The 20,049-nt window shown below is 43.5% G+C and overlaps 1 protein-coding gene across 2 annotated transcripts in view; it reads left to right on the top strand.

The window, feature by feature from the left end:
• Nucleotides 1-1,376: 1,376 nt before the first annotated feature.
• The window catches only part of ABCC4 (ATP binding cassette subfamily C member 4 (PEL blood group)), a gene marked incomplete at both ends in the record, with an annotated part of 148,825 nt that continues 130,152 nt past the window's right edge, over nt 1,377-20,049 (top strand). For both annotated transcript variants that reach the window (XM_079536324.1, XM_079536323.1), the window contains 4 exons: nt 1,377-1,450; nt 12,427-12,537; nt 15,745-15,865; nt 16,543-16,767. In XM_079536324.1, coding sequence (XP_079392450.1) covers nt 1,377-1,450; nt 12,427-12,537; nt 15,745-15,865; nt 16,543-16,767 — 531 coding nt within the window. The remainder of the gene's footprint in view (nt 1,451-12,426; nt 12,538-15,744; nt 15,866-16,542; nt 16,768-20,049) is intronic.

Raw genomic sequence — 20,049 nt, 5'->3', positions numbered from 1 at the left:
TTTTAGTTACTCCAAGGACTTCTGTGACGCACCACCTTGTGGAACTGCAGAACTGTTTAGAACCACTCCACTCTCCTAATCACTGTCGAACTACAGACAGCATTGGTGAGCTGTTGCCTCACACCAGCCTGGCTCGTCTCAAGCCCCTGAGACTGCAGTCCTGAACTGAGGTGAAAATGAGTGCATCTGGTGGGGTTTAGCCCAGTGAACTCATTCAGAGGGACCCGGACAGGCTGAAGTCAACTGTATGAGCTTCAACAAGACCAAGAGCTAAGTTCTGTGCTTTGGTCAAAACAAGCCCATGCATCACCACACCTTGAGTGCTATGTTCAGTTTTGGGCCCTTCTCTACAAGAAAGAGATTGAGATCCTGGAGCACGTCCAGAGAAGGGCAATGAAGCTGTGAGGGGACTGGAGCACAAATCTTATGAAGAGCGATTGAGGGAATTGGGATTTTTCAGTCTGGAGAAGATGAGGCTCGGGGAAGCCCTTATTGCTCTCTACAGTGATCTGAAGGGAGGCTGTGGTGAGGTGGGGGTCAGCCTCTTTTCCCAGGTAACAGTGATAGGATGAGAGGGAACGGCCTGAAATTGTGCCAGGGGAGATTGAGGTTGGGTATCAGGAAAAAGTCCTTCTCCGAAAAAGTGCTGAGTCACCCTCTCTGGAGGTGACCTGTAGGTGTGGCATTGAAGGAGAGGGGTAGCAGGCATGGTGGTCATGGGCTGATGGTTGGACTAGATGATCTTAGTGGTCTTTTCCAACTGTAATGAGACTCTGATTCTATGATTCAGGTGGCCTTGCTCCTGGCCCAGGAGGTGTTTTTCTGCCTCCTATGATGCCAGCGGCACTGCGAGGACGGCAAGGCATTTCACCAGCAGCAGTTTAATCAGTACAAGCTGACCAGCACCGGCAGCACGAGCAGCGTCAGCGAGGGCAGCATCACCCGGCTGCAGCCTGGCAAACGCGGCGACCCCTCGCCTCGGGAACACAATACAAAGTACGGCCGGTTTCAAGCTTTTCTTCGAGCCTTGTGGGGCATACAGGGGTCTCCCAAGGCGGGCAGAAGGGAGCGGAGCCGGGCCCAAGCAACGGGAGCAAGAGCCGCCTGGCAGGGCACGGCGGTCCCTCTCAGCCCGCTCCCTCCCCTCGCTGCTGCCGGTAGCTCTCGGCCGCGGCCTGCGCGCGGGGAGCCGGGCCGGCAGGAGGCGTCCTGCGGGGCGGGCTGGAGGAGGGCCGGGGCGGGAGCGCCGGCTGTCCCGGAAACAGCACCGACCGGCGGCACAGCGGCGGCGGCTGCCGCGGTGGGAAGTCGCCTGGAGTCGTGCGCTGCCGCCGGCGGGCTGGAGCGGCGCGAGGCGGCGCAGAGCGGCGGTCGGTATGGAAGCGGTACCCCGCGAGGAGAAACCCAACCCGCTGCAGGATGCCAACCTCTGCTCCCGGCTCTTCTTCTGGTGAGCGCCGGGCACGCGGCCGACCCGGGGTGATGCTGAGTCCCGGCCACGCGGCGCGGGGAGGGACAGATCCACCGCGAGGCTCGGGGCGGTAGGGCGGCCCGGGCAGACCCCGCGCGCAGGTGGCTCCGGCGGGAGCGGCCGAGGAGGAGCGAGGTCATCCGAGGTGAACGCGGAGGGCGGTGGTGCCGCTCGGGGTGAGCCGCCTGGCGGCTGCGGCCCCGGGGCCTCCCGCGAGCACCGCCGCCCGCACACGTCGGGCGCGGCCCCGCTGCCGCACGTGGGGCGCCGCGGGGCCGGCGGGCAGCGCGCTCCGGCCTCTCCTCGTCTCCCGGCTCCGCGCCGCCGCGCCCGTCGCGTAACGGGCCGCGGGCCGGCATCTCGCGCCGCTCTCTTTCGTGGCGCGGGGTTTTCCTTCCGCCGGGCTGCCTCTGAAACTGCGCGGTGTGCGGAGTTCGCTCTTGAAGGGGCTGCTGGCTGAAGGTCAGGTGTGGCGGAGCGAAGATGAGGTGCCGCCGGGTCGCTAGGAACTGGTCGGGGTCGGATGGCCCCTGCGGCAAAGGCGGTGCTCGTGTTAACGGAGACCACGTGTAATAGAACAGCGAGGAGTTACTTCCCCAGTTTTATTGCTTTGAAAGGCGTTAGGAAAGGACACGCAAGGTGAAATGGAAGGGCACCAACTCGTCTGTCAGGGCAGATTCGTTTAGAAGAGAGCAGGCAGCTTTCTGAGCCCAGAGCTCAGTGTAGGAGAGGAGAGTGAGAGCATAGCACTTAGTTCTGCAACACAAATAATGCCCTGGGATCCTGAAAGCCATGCTGAGCAGGTGCAGGAATCCGTTTTGGAAGGTAGGGGGATTTTACTAGTCCTGACTAAATAGTGAGAAGACGGGGGCAGACTTGCGTAAGGTCTTAACACCAGGAATGCCCACGTTGGATGCAGCAGTGCTAAGAAGCCTGGATGCAAAGGGATTTGGGGAAAAAAAACTGAACAAATGGGAGAAATTGCCTCATATGCTGCTTGTCAGGCCTCCAGACTACTTTGCAGCAATGGCTTTAGCCTTTTAAAGCCTTTTCTCTTGCATGTGCTGCATGTGATTGTAAAAAACAAACAAACAAACAAAAAAATTAAAAAACCACCACCCAGGGTTCCACTTTCCTACAAGTTTGTATGGTTTTACATAAAATCAAGAAGTATTTAAACACCCTTTAGCTATAAATGAACTCTAACGGTCACCTTAAGAAACATTCTTCTGTCCTACAGATGCATACAGTATCTAACAACCTGCCCTGTGAGCACTGCTGAGGCACTGCTTCGTTTTAACCACTGCTGCTTCATGCTGGATGCTCTGCGATGCTTCCTGCTGGAGAACTGGAAAAGTGGTGCTGGAGGAGGCAGTCCTGGGAGCTGCTGTCATATGGTTGCAGGAGTGTTCCTGCTCTGCTCTCTAAGTCCCGGGTGTTGTCAGTGAGGATAGAAGGTAGGGCACAGCAGGTAGCTGTGTCCTTTTTTTTTTTTTTCTTCCTTTTTTCTTTTTTGTTCCCCATATTTTTGCTCCTAAAATGCAATTTTGCCATTGCAAGAAACCACCCTCCTCTTTTGTTGCCAGTAGTGCAAAAGAAAAGCTAAAATTATTCTGCCTTGCGGAAACAAGATCAAACTCACAGGGAAAGAAAAGAAGTCATGTTTTCACTGAATTATAAAACTAGGGTAATGAGTGTGTAGGCTGAAGACATTCTTCTCCCATTGTTCAAAGCTTGTCTTCTTGCTCTTGGGGTTGTGACTTTGACAAGTATGAGCTTGATGAACATTAAACTCTCCAGCAGTACATTCATGGGAAAGAGGAGCATCTGGATTGTGTGCGAATGTTGTTATTTTATGGTGCATCCCTTCTGTAACGCTAGTCTGGATGTTACATGAATGAACTATTTATGGCAAGATTATGAAGATGAAAGTGGTTGCAAAATATATAGCTCTCACTGAATTATCTATGTTACTGTAGAGTTATCAAAGCCCAAATTGTTGTTTACATGTTGCAGTTTCTGCTTTATCTACTGACCTTCAGAGTTACAAGTTTCCGTGCTTACCAAACTTCTTGTCTGTCTGATAGTTACACCGCTCGGCACTCAGCTGTATTTCTGATGTACTTCATTTGTGAGATTTGTTTTGTTACTGGCTCAGCTTGCTGGTGGGATTGAGGGCTTTGAAGGATTGATAGGAAGATTTGCTTTCTTGGAGGGACCTGAAAGACGGTTTCATTCAGTGTTTTTGATGTTCAAACATCTCTTCTGCCTGGAAAGTGTTTTGAGTTTAAAATGCTTTAGACTTCATGCTTTATGAAGTTGAGACTGGTGCATTTCACATCTTTTTTTTTTTTTTTTTCTGCTGGGGAGGGTTCAGTACTACTAAACTAATAACTGTACAGTAAGGATATTTATAACTGTTGTTCTGTCTTGAAGATTGCATGCTCATTAAGTAGCAGTTGGTATGCTGTTGTTAACATATAGCATTTGCTCTCTTGAATAATCAAAGATATTCTAACTGTACAGCGTTTGGATTTTTAAGCACTCTTCGGCTCAGGCACTGAATCCACTCCTGGGGTAAGTTATAAAACAAGTCATGACGAAATTTTTACAGCGGGATAAATTTTGAGCCATTAAGAACATGAGAAAGAGAGCAAGCTGTAACACCCTGAAAAAGGAATCCAGTGTTTTTGTTCAGAGAAGTGAAAGAAAGTGCTGTTAAATATCACGTATTTATAATTTATTTTTAATAATAATATTAAAATATATTAATAACAATAATTCTGTTCCAGCCTCGCAGTGACAGAACTGAAAACTTGCTCCAAGCTATCTAAGCAGTTACGATTCTAAGCTGTAAACAGCTTTTGTAATTACGTTTTGGTGTCTACAGCACTGCTGTTGGCTTACTAAGAGTGCGCTCTAGGGAAAATGACAAAATGACTGAGACTTCTTGACTGGTCTGAGTGTAATGGGAGAACAATAAAAAACATCTTTGCCCTTGGATTGAAGCACAAACAGAATGCAGTAAGCACAGACATGAAGGCACCAGGTATTTTGGCGGAGGCTGTAGAGTGTGTAGCTGTTTGCATCTGACCAAATACAGTTGTGCCATAAACCTCTCTTGAATCAGTGAAATGCACACTTAAATTCTTCCTCCCTGCCACAGAGCTCAGAATCAGAAGGGCCACCAACTGCTTCAGCTGGGCCTTGAGTCAGCCTGGATGCCACCTTCATTTTGGTCCTGTGACATGGCATGTCCTGCCATGCATGGGAAGAAGTCAGACAAGGAATTTCTAGAAGGGTCCAACAATGCCACTGTTACAACTGATGTGTGTTCCTTATGGTGGTCATTGAAGAGGTTTGCTTTGAGGTTTTTAAGTTTACTTCAGGCAGCAAATGAAAATAGCAAACAGGATCAGGTTTTCAGATTTGGCCTTATGCTTTGTGTAATACTTGGTGAATTCCCACTCAGAATGTCCCAAATTAAGATTTTTGAGGTTTTTCACTTTGTAAGGATCTGAGATAGCTATCTCAGATAGCTAATTTTTAGTTCATTCATTGATTAGTTGGTACAAGGTGGCTTTTTTAGCAGGACTGTTTAGATACTATAGGAAACTTGAAGCAAATATGTAATCATTTTCAATGTGGATAAACAGAAAATGAATTTTCAGTAGTCAAATCAGGCTTGCTTCTCTGTTTTTTTCTCCCAGTTGAAGGAAGACTGAGGGCCATGAATCATAGAATGGTCTGGGTTGAAAAGGACCACAATGATCATCCAGTTTCAACCCCCTGCTATGAGCAGGGTCGCCAACCAGCAGACCAGGCTGCTCAGAGCCACATCCAGCCTGGCCTTAAATGCCTCCAGGGATGGGGCATCCACAGCCTCCTTGGGCAACCTGTTCCAGTGCGTCACCACCCTCTGTGTGGAAAAACTTCCTCTTAATATCTAACCATAGATATAGCCATATACATCTTTTATAACATCTTTTGTAACTGTAGCCATACATACATCTTTTTATAATAATAATTTTTTTGTTTGTTCATTTGCGAGACATCAAGTACCTGTAGTCACGTTTGAATCAGTCTCTTGACCAAAAGTTTTGCTCCTTTTGTTGCAAGATAGCTGTACTATATGGAAGAAAATACTGCTTGAAAATCATAGCTTATGTATAATTCATATCAGCTATGATAAGGGCGTAGATACTATAGGAATGTTGGCATTTGCTGTCTACAGTATCTATCTGTGTTTAGATATGCAATTAAAGGAACCACTTGACAAAACACTGAAGCTGTTTGAAATGTCCTAGCCACGCTCAGTCATTTCTAAGAGGAAGTGTCCTTCCTGTGATCCATGCAAAATTTAGGAGTATGTTGTGCTGTTGAGTATTTTCGTTGGTTGTTGGTTTGGATTTTTTTTTCATGTAGTTCTAGAACAGGCTTTAAGAGTGGAGGACACAAATAATAAAATATGATTTCTGGGAGTGGAGAGTCAGAAGGAGTGATCACCTATGTGTTTATTTTCTTCCTGTATCCCTATCCAACCACTTCTAACAGCAGTGTAAGCTCACAGGTCACTTATTTCTTCCTCTTGCCATTGGGTGTGGAAAGAATAGATAATAAAGAAATTGGTAACAGAAGGTTTCTTTGGAAACTGAAATGAGTCGCCATTAATTTCAACTGTAAACTTTCTGAATAACTTTGGCTTCAGGATTTGATCCATGGTGTGTTTTGTTGTTTGTTTTTTTTTTGTTGTGTTGTTTCTTATGGCTGCTTTTTTGTGTTAAACACGTAGGTGAGCTATAACAATTTTTAGATGCATTTTGCAACAGTGAAGAAACTGCCTGCTCCAACTGTTTGAGCAGTTAACTCATCTGAGATTAGGAATTTCTTTTGATGACTGGTTCTTTTCTGCTCAATTGAAGAACTCTCTTCCTTTTCCTCTGTGTAACTACTTACTACTCAGGCCCTACTTCAATGGATAGCTTCTACTAAAATTTCTTGTCGTAAGACATGATCTTGAGACTTTTGCATCCAATATTTGGCATTACAAATATTCTTGTCCTGTGGATGTCAGATTTGGAAAGTAGTCATTGGAATGCCATAGTTAAAGGTAGTGCCACCCCCTGTTCCCTGGTTTCTGACTTTACAAAACATGTCTGCTGCAGCATGACAGCACACCTTTTTCCCCTTTTTTCACTTCCTTTTGTCTGTCTGTGCTTCTTGCCATCTGAAATATTTGGAAGTGTATTACAGTAGTCTGTTGAAAACGTTGGTTGAAAAGCATCTAAAGAAGTACCAGAATTTAATATGTTTAATCATTGTAGATGACTGCCTTGGTGAAGGGAAGTAAGAGAGAGCAGCTGGCTGAGGGGAATGAGTGAGCATGTGAAATAGTGATAGCTTAGGAAAAGAAATCACACGGTGACCACAGTGAGTTGGAGTGGTGTTTATACCTTGTCTGTACATCCCATGCCAACAGTGCAGTGCTCTTCTGGACTAAAAGTGGGATGTAGCACTGCTGGATATGTACTGCTGGTGTAGAGCTCAGAGTTGTGTCACGAAGCCATGCTGGGGCAATCCCAGATATGTCTGCAGACTGGGACAAGAACTCCTTGAGAACAGCCCTGTGGAGAAGGACCTGGGGGTCCTGGCAGGTGAAAAGATGGACATGAGCCAGCAGTGTGTGCTTGCAGCCGGAAAGGCCAATGGACTGCATCAAAAGAGGGGTGGCCAGCAGGGAGAGGGAGGTGATTGTTTCCCCTCTGCTCTGCCCTTGTGAGGCTCCACATGGAGTGCTGTGTCCCAGCCTGGGGCCCCCAGCACAAGAATGGTGAGGAGCTGTTGGAGAGGGTCCAGAGGAGAGCCACAAAGATGATCAGGGGGCTGGAGCACCTCTCTTATGAAGAAAGGTTGAGGGAGCTGTGCTTGTTCAGCTTGGAGAAGGCTCCAGGGAGACTTTATTGCAGCCTCCCAGTACTTTAAGGGGGCTTAAGGAGGAGTACCAACGTTGTACATGGGTAAGTAGTGATAGAACAAAGGGAATGGCTTTAAACTAAAAGAAGAGATATTTAGATTGCACGTTGGGATGAAATTCTTTATTCGGAGGGCGGTGAGGCACTGGCAGAGGCTGTCCAGAGAAGCTGTGGGTGCCCCATCCCCAGAGGTGCTCAAGGCCAAGTTGAATGAGGCCCTGGGCAGCCTGAGCTGCTGGTGGGTGGCTGTCCTGCCCAAGGCATGGGATTGGCCTGGATGATCTCAAAGGTCCCTCCCAACCTAAGCCATCCTGTTGATTCTGTGAAGTTGGTTAAAGAACAGTACAAAAAAAGAGCACATAGATACCTGGTGTAAGCTGTGGAGGATAAGCACTGTGGATTTGCTATCAAAAGGTCCCATGAGGAAACCTAATTTGTTTTACGGAAAATCAGCTTCAAATTGGGTGACTAAAGAGCAAGAAATGCATGTTCCTTTGCAGCTTAGTGATTGGAGTAGTGCTTTCAAGCTGCTCAGGAGGTGAAATCCTAGATTCTTGTGTTGTGGAAGAATTTGACTAAACAATGACTCTCCTGTGCAACTTTGGAAAAATAACTGGACATAGAGTATAAACAGTGATGCTTGTAATGTAATGTACAAGTAGGCTTAGGAAGAATGGTGAAAATGTAGCTTGTAAACCACTTCCCTAAGGTATTAGCTGATGAAAACATACAGGATGTGGCTTTTAGTGGGCACTGTAAAATTACGCCATACTTAAACTTACTCTTGTTTTGCTTTTTTATTTGTAATTAGACAGAATTGTTTAATCAGAAAAGTAGTCCACTTAGTCTAGTCTTTTGACTTAGTGATGAAGTAAGATCTTTTGGGAAACTGGTGATGATCAAACTTTATGCTTGTCCATTGAAATGTGTCTTAAGATTTTAGTGATAGATGATTGTGTAGCTTCTGGGGTGAAGCACTGGAACAGGTTGTCCAAGGAGGCTGTGGATGCCCCATTCCTGGAGGCATTCAAGGCCAGGCTGGATGTGGCTCTGGGCAGCCTGGTCTGGTGGTTGGTGGCCCTGCACATAGCAGGGGGGGTTGAAACTAGATGATCACTGTGGTCCTTTTCAACCCAGGCCATCCTACAATTCTGTGATCTGGAAGCTGAGGGTGACAGACAGCAGTGCCCTTACCCTCTGGGGTACAGCTGGTGAGACCCAGCATGGTGTCAGTCCCAGTACCCATTGACAGCCCCAGTGAGGAGAGGGGATGGACCAGCCCCAGGGCATTTGCAAGCAGAACACCATACAGATCCAGAGTACAGCAAGTCCCCTTCCTGGGCTGATGAACTGGATAAGCTAGGCCTGTGTGCCCTATTTCCTCCTTGACTGAAGGGGAGATCTTTTGGGACACTAGCAAACCTAATTTAACAGCTTTCTCATTTAGGAAATTGTATGTGGTGTATCAGAGTAGCATGACTATTCTGGTTACATAACAGCCTTGCCTGTTGGATAGGAGTCCCTGATTCTCTCACACGCTATTTTGATGAGAAAGCTTCAGACCGTCCCTTGAAGTCTTGCTTCTCTTATACTGATAAGAAAACCTTTTCTTAATATTTCTTTCTGCAGACCCAGTGGAATCTCTCCAAAATACTAGGTAATTAATTACAGCAAGTAAAAATTGCACTTTGCTGAACAACCAAGTAAACTGTGGCTAGTTGGCTGTGTTGTAATGTTACAGGGCGTGTAATGTCAGGGCCAGGAGTAGGAAAATGCAGGAAGTGAGTGTTTATGTTATGGTCTTTGTCAGTTCAGAACTGAATCATTTTATATTTTTATCAGTGCCCAAGGCACTGCTGTACAGGAGGGGCGTTTTTTCGGTTCAGAGCAGTGAGTTACTGCTTTGCAGTTGGATATCTGTTGGGATTGCATCAGGTTTACAAGTGATTTATTATTTTTTTTTAATTTTTCTTTTTAAATCTTTGTTCCTGGTGACATCAATATTCTGGCAATAACAAGGGCTAATTCTGGGCTTCTCTCCAGACTGATGTCTTTGATCAGCTGATGGTCTTGATAGAGCAGAAGCATTCCCTGCAGTACAGAGGGTACTCAGGATTCTTCCAAACATTCCTGTGTTTATGTGTAGTTTATGCTAGCAAAAAAAATGGGACTGTGTGAGAAGGATTGAACTTTCTGTGTTTTCCTGAAAGCACAACCTGACCATGATACTTACACTAAAGGAGGTAGGGAAGATTACCTGTAGCCTATCCCGCTCTGTTAGAAAAGAGACCTTTGGCCGGTTTGTTGGTACGCTGCAGACTGTGCTGCAAGAGGAGGAACACCTGGTACTGACCACAGGAGCCGACTGAAGGCTGCAGATGCTTCCCGTGGCTGTGCTGGAGCCAAGAGAGCCTCTTTCATCCAGCAGGCAGAAATTGGTGGATGGACCTTGAGATTATTTGCCCCGTGTTTGCTTTATATCCATAGTCAGTAGCAAGAGCTCAGTGTTGAACCGCAGATTCAGGTGATTTGATGGAGATGTTTGTGTCAAACTGTGCAGAAGCTCTTCTCATGGCAGGAGCAAAGGATCTTTGAGAACCATAAAATAAGTTTAAGATGGAAAGGACCTTTAAAGGTTAACTAGTCCAACCACACAGCATTGAACAGAAACACCTACGGCTAGATCAGGTTGCTCAGAGGCTCATCCAGCCTAATCTTGAATGTCTCCAGGAACCTGCTAAAGAGTCTGTCTCCTTCTTTCTTAAAGCCCCCCTTCAGATACTGAAGGGCCCCTCTCAGGTCTTCCTGGAGCCTTCTGTTCTCCAGGCTGAACAACCTCAGCTCTCTCAGCTTGTCCTCGCAGGGGTGATGTTCCATCCCTTGGATCATTTTTATGGCCCTTCTCAGGATGCACTCCCACAGGTCCATGTCTCTCCTGTACTGAGGACTCCACATCTGGACGCAGAGCTTCAGGTGAGGTCTCACCAGTGCAGAGTAGATGGACAGGATCACCTCCCTTGCCCTGATGACCATGCTTCTTTTGATGCAGCCCAGAGAATCTTGGTTCTTTAGAGAAGCGGTGGCAGTGATTTGGGTCCTGATGCTGTGTTGGCTGTACAGTCTAAGCAACAGTTGATGTGTTTTTTTTATTTCTAATTGTATGTTTAACATGGATGTGGAGAACTTAACATCTCATACGATACAGATCTTCAGTACTCCCTCCAAGACTTCAGAACAGGCTGTTGAGCGTAAGAGATGCTGCTTTAAGGATAGAGAGTTAATCTTTGAATGAATCGGGCAAATATTGTGCGCTGACATGCTAAGTAGTGAAAGAAAAGCGTAAATCCCATTTGTCACATACAGTTCTACCATGGAGCCTGTGAAAGGGCTGTTGGGACAGTTCTGCCTTGAAGAAACTCTGTGCCCCAGCATTCAACTCGTCTTGCCACCCTCTCTGAAACTAACCAGCCAACTTCTCATATGTCAGTGTATACAAAGTTAAACTGGAGCGTGCCTGAGCAAGAAATGCAACTCGTTGATGAGTGTCCATAACCACTGTTGTGGTTGTGAGTAATAACTGTCCTGATTGTAAACCAGGATTGTAAACCAACTTGATTGCAGTCTTGAATTCTCATCTGCATGCCTTCAAGAAAAGAATACTCTTCATCTAGTGCACCAGGTGTTCTAGAAAACGCTGTGTTGAAGTCAGGGAATAATTAGGCTGAAGAAATTGAACAGCATGTATGAGCTTTCACAGGCAGTTGACAAAAGACAAGTATCTTGTCAGGAGTTAATAAAAAAAAACAAACAAAAAACAACTGTTTTTCCAAAATGGGTCCATCTCTGACCTCTGTTCTGTTCGTGACGGCCGACCTAGAAAGTTCTTCTAGGGAACAAGCATGAGAGCTGAAGTTCACACTCTACCACAAAACCAAATATTAGGGATTAAAGGATATAAAGTGGCAAAATGCATTTTTTACAGCCTCCCCATTGCTTCTAAAGTGTGTGTGTTTCATAGGTATCATTCTCTTTTACTCTGCTTCAAGAATGATGTTGTTGTTGTTGTGCTTTCTCGTGCTTTTGCCTGCTTTGTGAGATGCAACTGAAACTATTTAGGTCTCCTTCACCTGTTTTTCAAGATTGAAGAAGTTTCTGTGTGCATAAAAGCTAGTTTTACTACAGTACTGTTTGATTGGAAAAAAAAATCATAGAATCAGAGACTAGAATTTCAAAGTGTATCGGACCCGTAAGAATCAGTTACCTTTTCTTACAAAATGACAGCAGCACTGTAACAATCTCTTTCATAAAATACTGAGCTTTTAAAAATCTGAGTACTTGAGAAAATTGATCTATTAGAAAATGTTTTCCTATTTTTGAGTCTACTCGTTTCTTAGTATCCTTTCTAATGTGACACTGTGCTTTGTGTTTATACTTCCACCTGTGTCCTAGTAATAAAACATTATTTATCCATTTTTACATTTGTGTGGTTGTCTATAAATTACTGACATTTAATATTTGTAAATGTGGAATTTGGACATTTACTTTTTCTCCCATATAAATGAACACCCATGCAAATTACAAAAGTGTTTTTTAAAAATATACAGTAGAGCTTTATGCACAGTTCTGTCAATATTATAATAATTGGTTTAAGCTCTATTTTTCCATAAATATTTAAAGGAATGCTAGTTTTCCATAAGTATAAGTAAGCACTGAAAAAACTGCCTTGAGTCTGAAAATTGCATTGGCTATCTTGGATGCCTGGAGCAAAGGTTCTGAGGGGCATAAACAACTTCAGGTTGTTCTAAAGTGAAGATGACTGACTTCTTCAGGGTTTGTGAAGATAAATTCTATAAAATATGTGGATGTTGAGTGATGCTTGAGAAGAGGAGGAAAGACGGGGCTAAAAGAAAGAAGTAACAGATAGGGAAATTAATTATTCTTTTGGTCTGCTGATCTGTTTACTAATCACTGGTATTTAAATAGGTGGCTGAATCCATTATTTATTATTGGCCACAAACGGAAACTTGAAGAAGATGATATGTACAAAGTACTGCCAGAAGATTCCTCAAAGAAGCTTGGGGAGGACTTACAGTGGTAAGGAGTAAAATCATTGTTCTATTTCATTGCTTTTCTGCTGATGAATGTGAGGTTTTATTCATGTTCTAAAATTTGAAGAGGTTGTTGTGAAGTTTAACAAGGTCTATTGTAAACAATTCTGGATAGCTAAGAGTAGCATTTACACATTTTACTATGGAGACATTTTCATTTCTTCTCATTATACGTAGTGAAGGTATGTTAGAGTATTACTATTATGCCATTTAAAATTTGTCTGGCACTCTGCAGAATACTTTGGTGAAGAAGGCTTTTCATCAGCTGTTATTGTGGTAATCCTTAATAAATTAATGCAGGTCTTTTGGTCTTACTGCCGTAAGACTATGAATAACTATGAAAACTGTTAAAACTGTTAGAACTTCTCTTTATAAAAGCGAGGAAAAATATTTTTGTTGTGTTTTTGGAGAACAGTGAGAGCTGTATATATGCTTCACATGTGTTTATATAAAGAGAATTTTTCTTTTTTCTTCTAATAGTGATGTATCTCCCTATCATAGAATTACCAAGGTTGGAAAAGACCCCCAAGATCATCCAGTCCAACCATGCACCTATCACCAACATTTCCTACTAAACCATGTTCCTCAATAGAGCATCTAAACGTTTCTTGAACTCAGGAGGTTCACTTGTCCAAGGTTGCTCTGAAATTAAGGCCATCTCTTTATTTCCATGTAAACTACAACAAATACAAAGAGCACAATAACGCTGTTTTGTAGAGCAAATTCTCAGCTACATTACACCATTTTTCAGTAGTCACCATTGTTATTTATGCATTTTTGCCAGCAATGAACAAGAGTCTACATGCTACACTCTTAAAAAAAATGTGCACCAGCGGAGATGACCCACTGTTTCAGAGCTGCTCTGACAGCATAATTGCTAGAAAAATATTGCCCAAGCAGTCCATCTTTTATCAGACTGAACAGATAAAAGTCAGAAGGTGCCAGATCCAGATTATACAGTGGTTGCTGTGGGACAGTCAGTCCAGCCAGTATTGGCAATGTGCTCAAGTCTTCAGACTGGAATGACACCTGGTGTTACTGTGTTGCAGGATAAAGCTTGTCTTCTTCTCTGATCTGACTCTAGAAGTTTGAGCCTTAACTTAGTCAGTGTTGTGATTTAGTAGTCAGAGATGATGGTTTTTCTAGGTTCCAGAAAATCCAGAGAAGGATTACTCCTTTCCTATCCCAAAGCATGACACATCACATTACCCACTGAGGACTGTGGCTTGACCTTTTTCTTTGGTGGGGAATTCATATGTGTTCACTCAACGGACTGCCATCTTGACTGGGGCTTGTAATGGTGACACTGTGTCTCATCCCCAGTAATGATGTGATCCAGGAAACTGTCACATTCAGCCTTGCATGAATTCAGTAGGGCCTGACAAACTTGCATGCGCTTTTCTTTCTGTTTCTGTGTGAATATTCGTGGAACTCACCTGACACAAACTTTGCACTATTCCAGCATTGCTACCAGAATTTCTAACACGCTGAAGCCAGTATTCAGCTCCATTTACAGTTCCCTGGTCGTCATCCACCAGTTTGTGTGAATGTCACACATTTCATTTCCTGGTGGGACAGCTGTGCATGGCCATCCAGAACATACCTCATCTTTTAAGCTGCTTTTGCCACTGCTGAAGCACACCACCCACTGCTTGGTCTTCACATGTGTTTGATGAATGTTTCAGTAAGCGTCAGTGAATGTCCATGGGTGTTTCCACATGGAGTAATTCAGTGACTTCCCTTTGCTTCATATGCACATCTGTGTCAGATACTATTTTGAAAGGCTGCCCCTCTGTTGCTCTCTGTCGCATGGCAACAACATGGGATGGTGTATTAGTGGGAAGGTTCAGCTTCTACTGCCCTACCAGCAGGCATTACTTTTGGAGCAGCCCTCAGAAATTGTCTTGAACCTTTCAGTAGAGAAAGGTTTTGTATTCAGATAATTTTGTTAAATAGAGAAGAGGTCTCTCCCAGCGAAAGGTGATCTCTGAATTAATAAACTGTGGCCTTGTCTTTATGCTGGAGGATGTAAAGCCAATCAACATTCCTAATAGCTTATTTAGGGCAAGAGGCTCCTTAAGGAGTGAAAGGAATCCAGAAACTGAAGGTTATGGCTTTTATTACCCTGCCATGGCTGAGGAAGGTGAAGAATGAGAGGCAGTGGTAAGCTGGCTTGTGATCTTTGCCAAAGTCCAAGGATGTGTCTTGAAGCTGTTCAGGGAGTGCACTGTAGAGGAAGATGAATGCTTTCCAATGATTCTTACAGTAAAAGCGCACACTTTCCATGAGTCAGGAAATGGTAGAAAATACATGCCAAATGAAAAAAGGTTCTTTTTATTCCCTAGTGGACTTGGCTCAGAAGCAAAGAATATAATTCATAAATAGCCACTGAAGGAAGAGCTACTTCTCTTTGGCCAGCAAAAAGAATCTGTCTAGTTTCAGTTCTGATTCTGGAGTATCTATTTAGACAATAACTATAATTCTTTTAATAAAAAAATAAGGTAAAATGAAGAAGTTATGTTTTCCCATCCATACTGTATGCTTCAAACTTGTGTGCCGTGTTACAAAATAATAAAATTGGCTTTCATGAGTTAGACTAATTTCAGCCCTCAAACAAGCGAAGTCAGAGGGCCTGGCAAAAAATATTTAGCCTCCAGAAGCAAGGGGGATGTCTTGTCTGACAAGCGTATTTTAAATGTCTCCTTAAGTTCCAGTTAATTTCATGTTTGCGTTTTAACTGGGCAACATCATTCTTGGTATTACCACCTTTGATTTTAATCTGAGCAGATTGTATCTTGCTTGTGGGTAGAAACGTGGTTAACACAAAGGTCATTGCTACTCAGCTGGTGAAATCCTTCAGATAGACGTGAGGAGAGCGAAGTGACTGAACTGCTGCTAATGCTTTAAAAAGGCAGATGGTGCCATATCTGTTTGTTTTCATGAAATCATAGGGCAGAGACGAGTGAGGGGCAGATATGAGAGAAGGTCTGATTATAGGAGAATAATCTTGTAATGCTAAGCACAGTATGTTGATGAGAAAACATTACTACCTGTTATCTTCTTAATTTCTTAATGAATGAAGAGTATAAAGGTGATCGTGGCAATCCTGCTGCAAGTCTGAAACTGTTTTACTCCAGGGAATTGCCTTATTGTTTTACTTCTGTCTGCAGCATATTGGTTTTTTGTTTGTCAGGTACTGGGATAAAGAGGTGCAAAAAGCAAAAAAAAGAGGAAAAACACCCCATTTAACTAAAGCAATTATTCTTTGTTACTGGAAATCCTATTTAGTTCTTGGAATTTTCACAATGATTGAGGTAAGTGATATAAAATGTGATGCAGTGTATTTTTTAGCTAGCAGTGATGTGGAATTTGACCTTTGAGGTTGTGTAATACTTAAATGATTTTATGCTGAGAATTCAGATATGCAGAGAATCATACAATCCATGCTGTTCATATGCTCTCTCAGAAAAATAAGACAGAGATGCAGCCCCTTTGAGACTGAAAAACTGAGCTGTGGCTGCAGAGTTATGGACTTGGAATAGAGAGTGATTCCAATGCAATACTTCTGAGACATTACAAACTATCTGACTTGCTTTATAGGGCTTAGCTTTATTCTGTGTATCTGAGGGAGATGCCCCACAGAAGAAGTTTTTTGTTTTTTTTTTCCCTGATATATGTAAATGGTTGTAAAGGACACACTAAGTTATCCTTGAATATGCAAGTGTAATATATATTCATGTAACTTCTATAACTTCAAAGCTCTTACTGGTAAGTGACAGAGTTCTTTTTAAAAATTTAGCTAAATTTTAATGGGGGATAAATTATTTTGGAGTACGTTTTTGTAAGAATTGGCTTGATGTTTTAGAGAATGAAAAAATAATGTAGGGTATAATTTGTGGCAGTAACTTAGCTTTTTTTGCTTGGACACTGAGATGGGGAGCGTGGTATGATATGAAATTGTTGATGCTTTTTTTTCTTCTTTTTCTTTTAGGAAACCCTCAAAATAGTTCAGCCAGTATTTTTGGGGAAAATTATTAGTTATTTTGAAAACTATGATGCCTCAGATGAGGTGGCTTTGAACATTGCATATTGCTACGCAGCTGCTCTGTCTGTGTGCACACTGATTCTAGCTATAATGCACCACTTATACTTCTATCATGTACAGCGGGCTGGCATGAAGCTCAGAGTGGCTATGTGTCATATGATTTATCGGAAGGTAAGCAAAAGTTAACGAGTAATATTTGGTGTTCAGTTGCTATTTCATGTGATGTATGGGGTTAAAAATACAGCTCTTTGTTACGCTCATTCTTGCAATGCCACTGAAGTTACTCATTTGTAGAAATGTATTGCACTCTAATAATATACATCATCTCTTAAATGAATCTTTTGCTCTTCCTTGAGTAACACGATGTCTGAATGACCCCTTCAGTCCTCATAGTGAAGGACTTAAAGCTTAGGATGAGCTGCTGGTGTTCACCTGCTGCTGGTGGAAGGGCTTGTTGCTGGAGCAGCAGGAGGTGGTCAGCATCCAGCAGAAGGGCAGAGCTGCTGGTGGGTGCTGGGCCCTACCTGCTTCCTGCCTGCAGTCTCTCAGCCCTCCAGTTTCTTCCCCAGGAAGAACTTTGTGTTTGAATGTCACCATGAGCCTCCGCACCCCCGTGCCTGGGAGTTGCTTCACTGTGTGATCTTACCCCCCTGCTGTGATTAATGGCCTGACTCATTTCTGTTTTCTTCCGCAGTGCTTTAGGGACAGTGAATTGCCTGCTTTGCAGGTCAGGGGGATTTCCGGCTGAGAGCATGGGGTTAGTTCAGTGAGATGTGGAGATAGTGCAGTATTGCTGCTGCCCCCTCCAGGCTGCAGGGCCGCTGTGAGATGGAAGGTGAATCAGGAGGAGCTGGGGATATCACGTTATGAGATGAGGTTTAGTAACATCAAGTGTGAAATGCTGGCCTTGGGGTGTTCCAGGGAGCAAGTGAGCCAGTTCTGAATGTCTGCTTCCCTCTTCTGGAGGTGCTAAGTGCCTGAGCCATTGAGTCTTTCTCCACTTCCAAGCTGATAAGGAAGAGACAATGCACTGCACATCTCACTTTAGCAACCTGCCTGTGGCATACCTCAGCAAAGAAGTTTGAGTGAAGGATCAGGAGTGCAGATCTTACTTAAAATATAAATAAAACCATGTAACTTTAGCCATAAGTGCCACCCACTACACTTACAATGCTGTGTTTTTAGGGAAAGCAGTAGAAATGAGGAGAGCAAAAATTCTAAGTGGAGATTCTTTTTCATGTGCGTATTTATTCTTCTCCCTCTTCTGATACCTTGGAAATTGTCCTCTGGGAACTCAATTCTAACAGGGCACAGTGCTTTCTTGTACATAAGCACATCTCTAAGGTATTAATTTACTCAACTGATTATCATAACAGTTTGAAATTCATGAAAAATGTATATAGTGATGTTGTTGTTGCAGTGTTGATATTAGCTTAGAAGCCTAGAAGCTTGGCAAAAAAGTGTTTATAACGTGCATCCTTATTTCTAGAGATGTGATTAAATGCAAAATTAATCTCCCCTCATCTCATGAATGTTTACTCCTGAGGGTGAAGGCTGAGGTCGCAGTAGAACATTGATAAACCCTGCTAATCAGTTGTCTCCATTATCTGAGGCTTATAGATAGGTCATACTTCCTCTTTATTCCCATAGATGCTTTTGAAAGAATCTGGATGCTGATTTACCTGCAGTTTTGCAGTGATCATTAAGTGCCGTAGTAAATAGGACCTTGGATGTGCAAGGATGAGTGGGTTGAGTGGGAGAGCGTCCTTAATACAGAACTTCAGACGGCAATCAAACTTCTTATATTTTGTACCTTTTCTGTTTCTGGGAAAGTTAAAATCTCATCTTATTTGCAAAAAGCCTGTATTCAAGCTCTGAGGTGTTTTGTGATCAGTAAGAAGCACTAGTGATGCACAGGAAAAGAAAAATCTGTCTCATACCTCAACTTCATGCTTGAAAACCAAAGACTACTTATGGAAGGCTTGGAGGGGAGGAAGACTTTAATCATATAAATTCTTGAAGGTTCAAAATTAAACACTGAGGTGGTTTAGCCTGTGAAGTTGTTGAGACAGGAAGCAGACAGAAAGGTGTCAGGAGTTATTTGACTGAATAGTTGTAGTGTTCTTCTACGTAGTCACTTCTTATCCCTTCTCTGTGCCCTTGAATTAACAGTTTGGGGCATGGAGAGATTAAAACACTAAGATTGGAGGACAGAAGTCAAGGAATGGTAAAAATACTGAAATTTGGTCTGTACAATTACATCTGAAAAAGAGCAGAGTGTGAACTGAGCTAGTAAGTGTAGAAATGGCCAACTGTTCTGGGCTGCATTAAAAAAGGGGTGGCCAGCAGGGAGAGGGAGGTGGTTGTCCTCCTCTTCTCAGCTCTTATGAGGCCCCATCTGGAGTACTGCATCCAGGCCTGGGGAACCCAGTACAGGAAGGACATGGAGCTCTTGGAGCGGGTCACAGGAGGGCCACTAAGATGATCAGAGGGCTGGAGCACCTCTCCTGTGAGGAAACATGGAGGGAACTGGGATTGTTTAGCTTAGAGAAGGCTGTGGGGAGACCTCATTGTGGCCTTCCAGTAGTTAAAGGGAGCATAACAACAGGAGGAGGAACGACTATTTACAAGGGTGGATAGTGATAGGACAAAGGGGAATGGTTTTAAACTGAGACAGGGGAGGTTTAGGTTAGATATTAGGAAGAAGTTTTCTCACTCAGAGGGTGGTGACGCACTGGAACAGGTTGCCCAAGGAGGCTGTGGATGCTCCACCCCTGGGGGCATTCAAGGCCAGGCTGGATGTGGCTCTGGGCAGCCTGGTCTGGTGGTTGGCGACCCTGCACATAGCAGGGGGTTGAACTAAATGATCATTGTGGTCCTTTTCAACCCAGGCCATTCTATGATTCTGTGATATAACTAGAAACTGTTTTCTTTGAGAAAGGATTTGTGCTGGGAAATAGATCTGTATGGAAAAGTAATAGAATATCCTTGAGCTGAAAATAGAGAATTGGCAAACGTAAAGTCAAATGTAAATTCAATGTACAGTTGCTTTTTAAAAATTGTTAGCTTTAATTATTTTTTTAGTTGTATTTCTTACCTTGAGAGTGAATTTGGAAGCACTATGATCAAAGCAATATTTAAAGCCATAGATGGTGGAAAGGGAAAGTAGATGTGCACTAAGTAGAAATGCTCAGTGTTTTTGGGGAGTGAACTATTCCTGTTACAGGAAAATGTGTAGCACGTTTTGTTTGTTGTTTTATTTGTGCAGCAAAACTGTTTCTTTGTAGCAAGTATAGAAGGAAGCAGAGTCTGTTATCTGCATCTTAGATCTATCTCAGTTTGGATCTCAATGGTAATACTCAGACTGCAGGTTTATAGATAAGATATTTTTGGGGATATTGTTGTAATCACATTCTGTTTTCTACTGATTAATCTATATCAGCCTGCAAAACC

This window comes from Tetrao urogallus, assembly GCF_951394365.1.
Source record: "Tetrao urogallus genome assembly, chromosome: 1".
In the NCBI taxonomy this organism is placed as follows: Eukaryota; Metazoa; Chordata; class Aves; order Galliformes; family Phasianidae; genus Tetrao; species Tetrao urogallus.
Note: the sequence above shows the minus strand (reverse complement) of the source record. Positions and strands in the feature narration are given on the sequence as shown.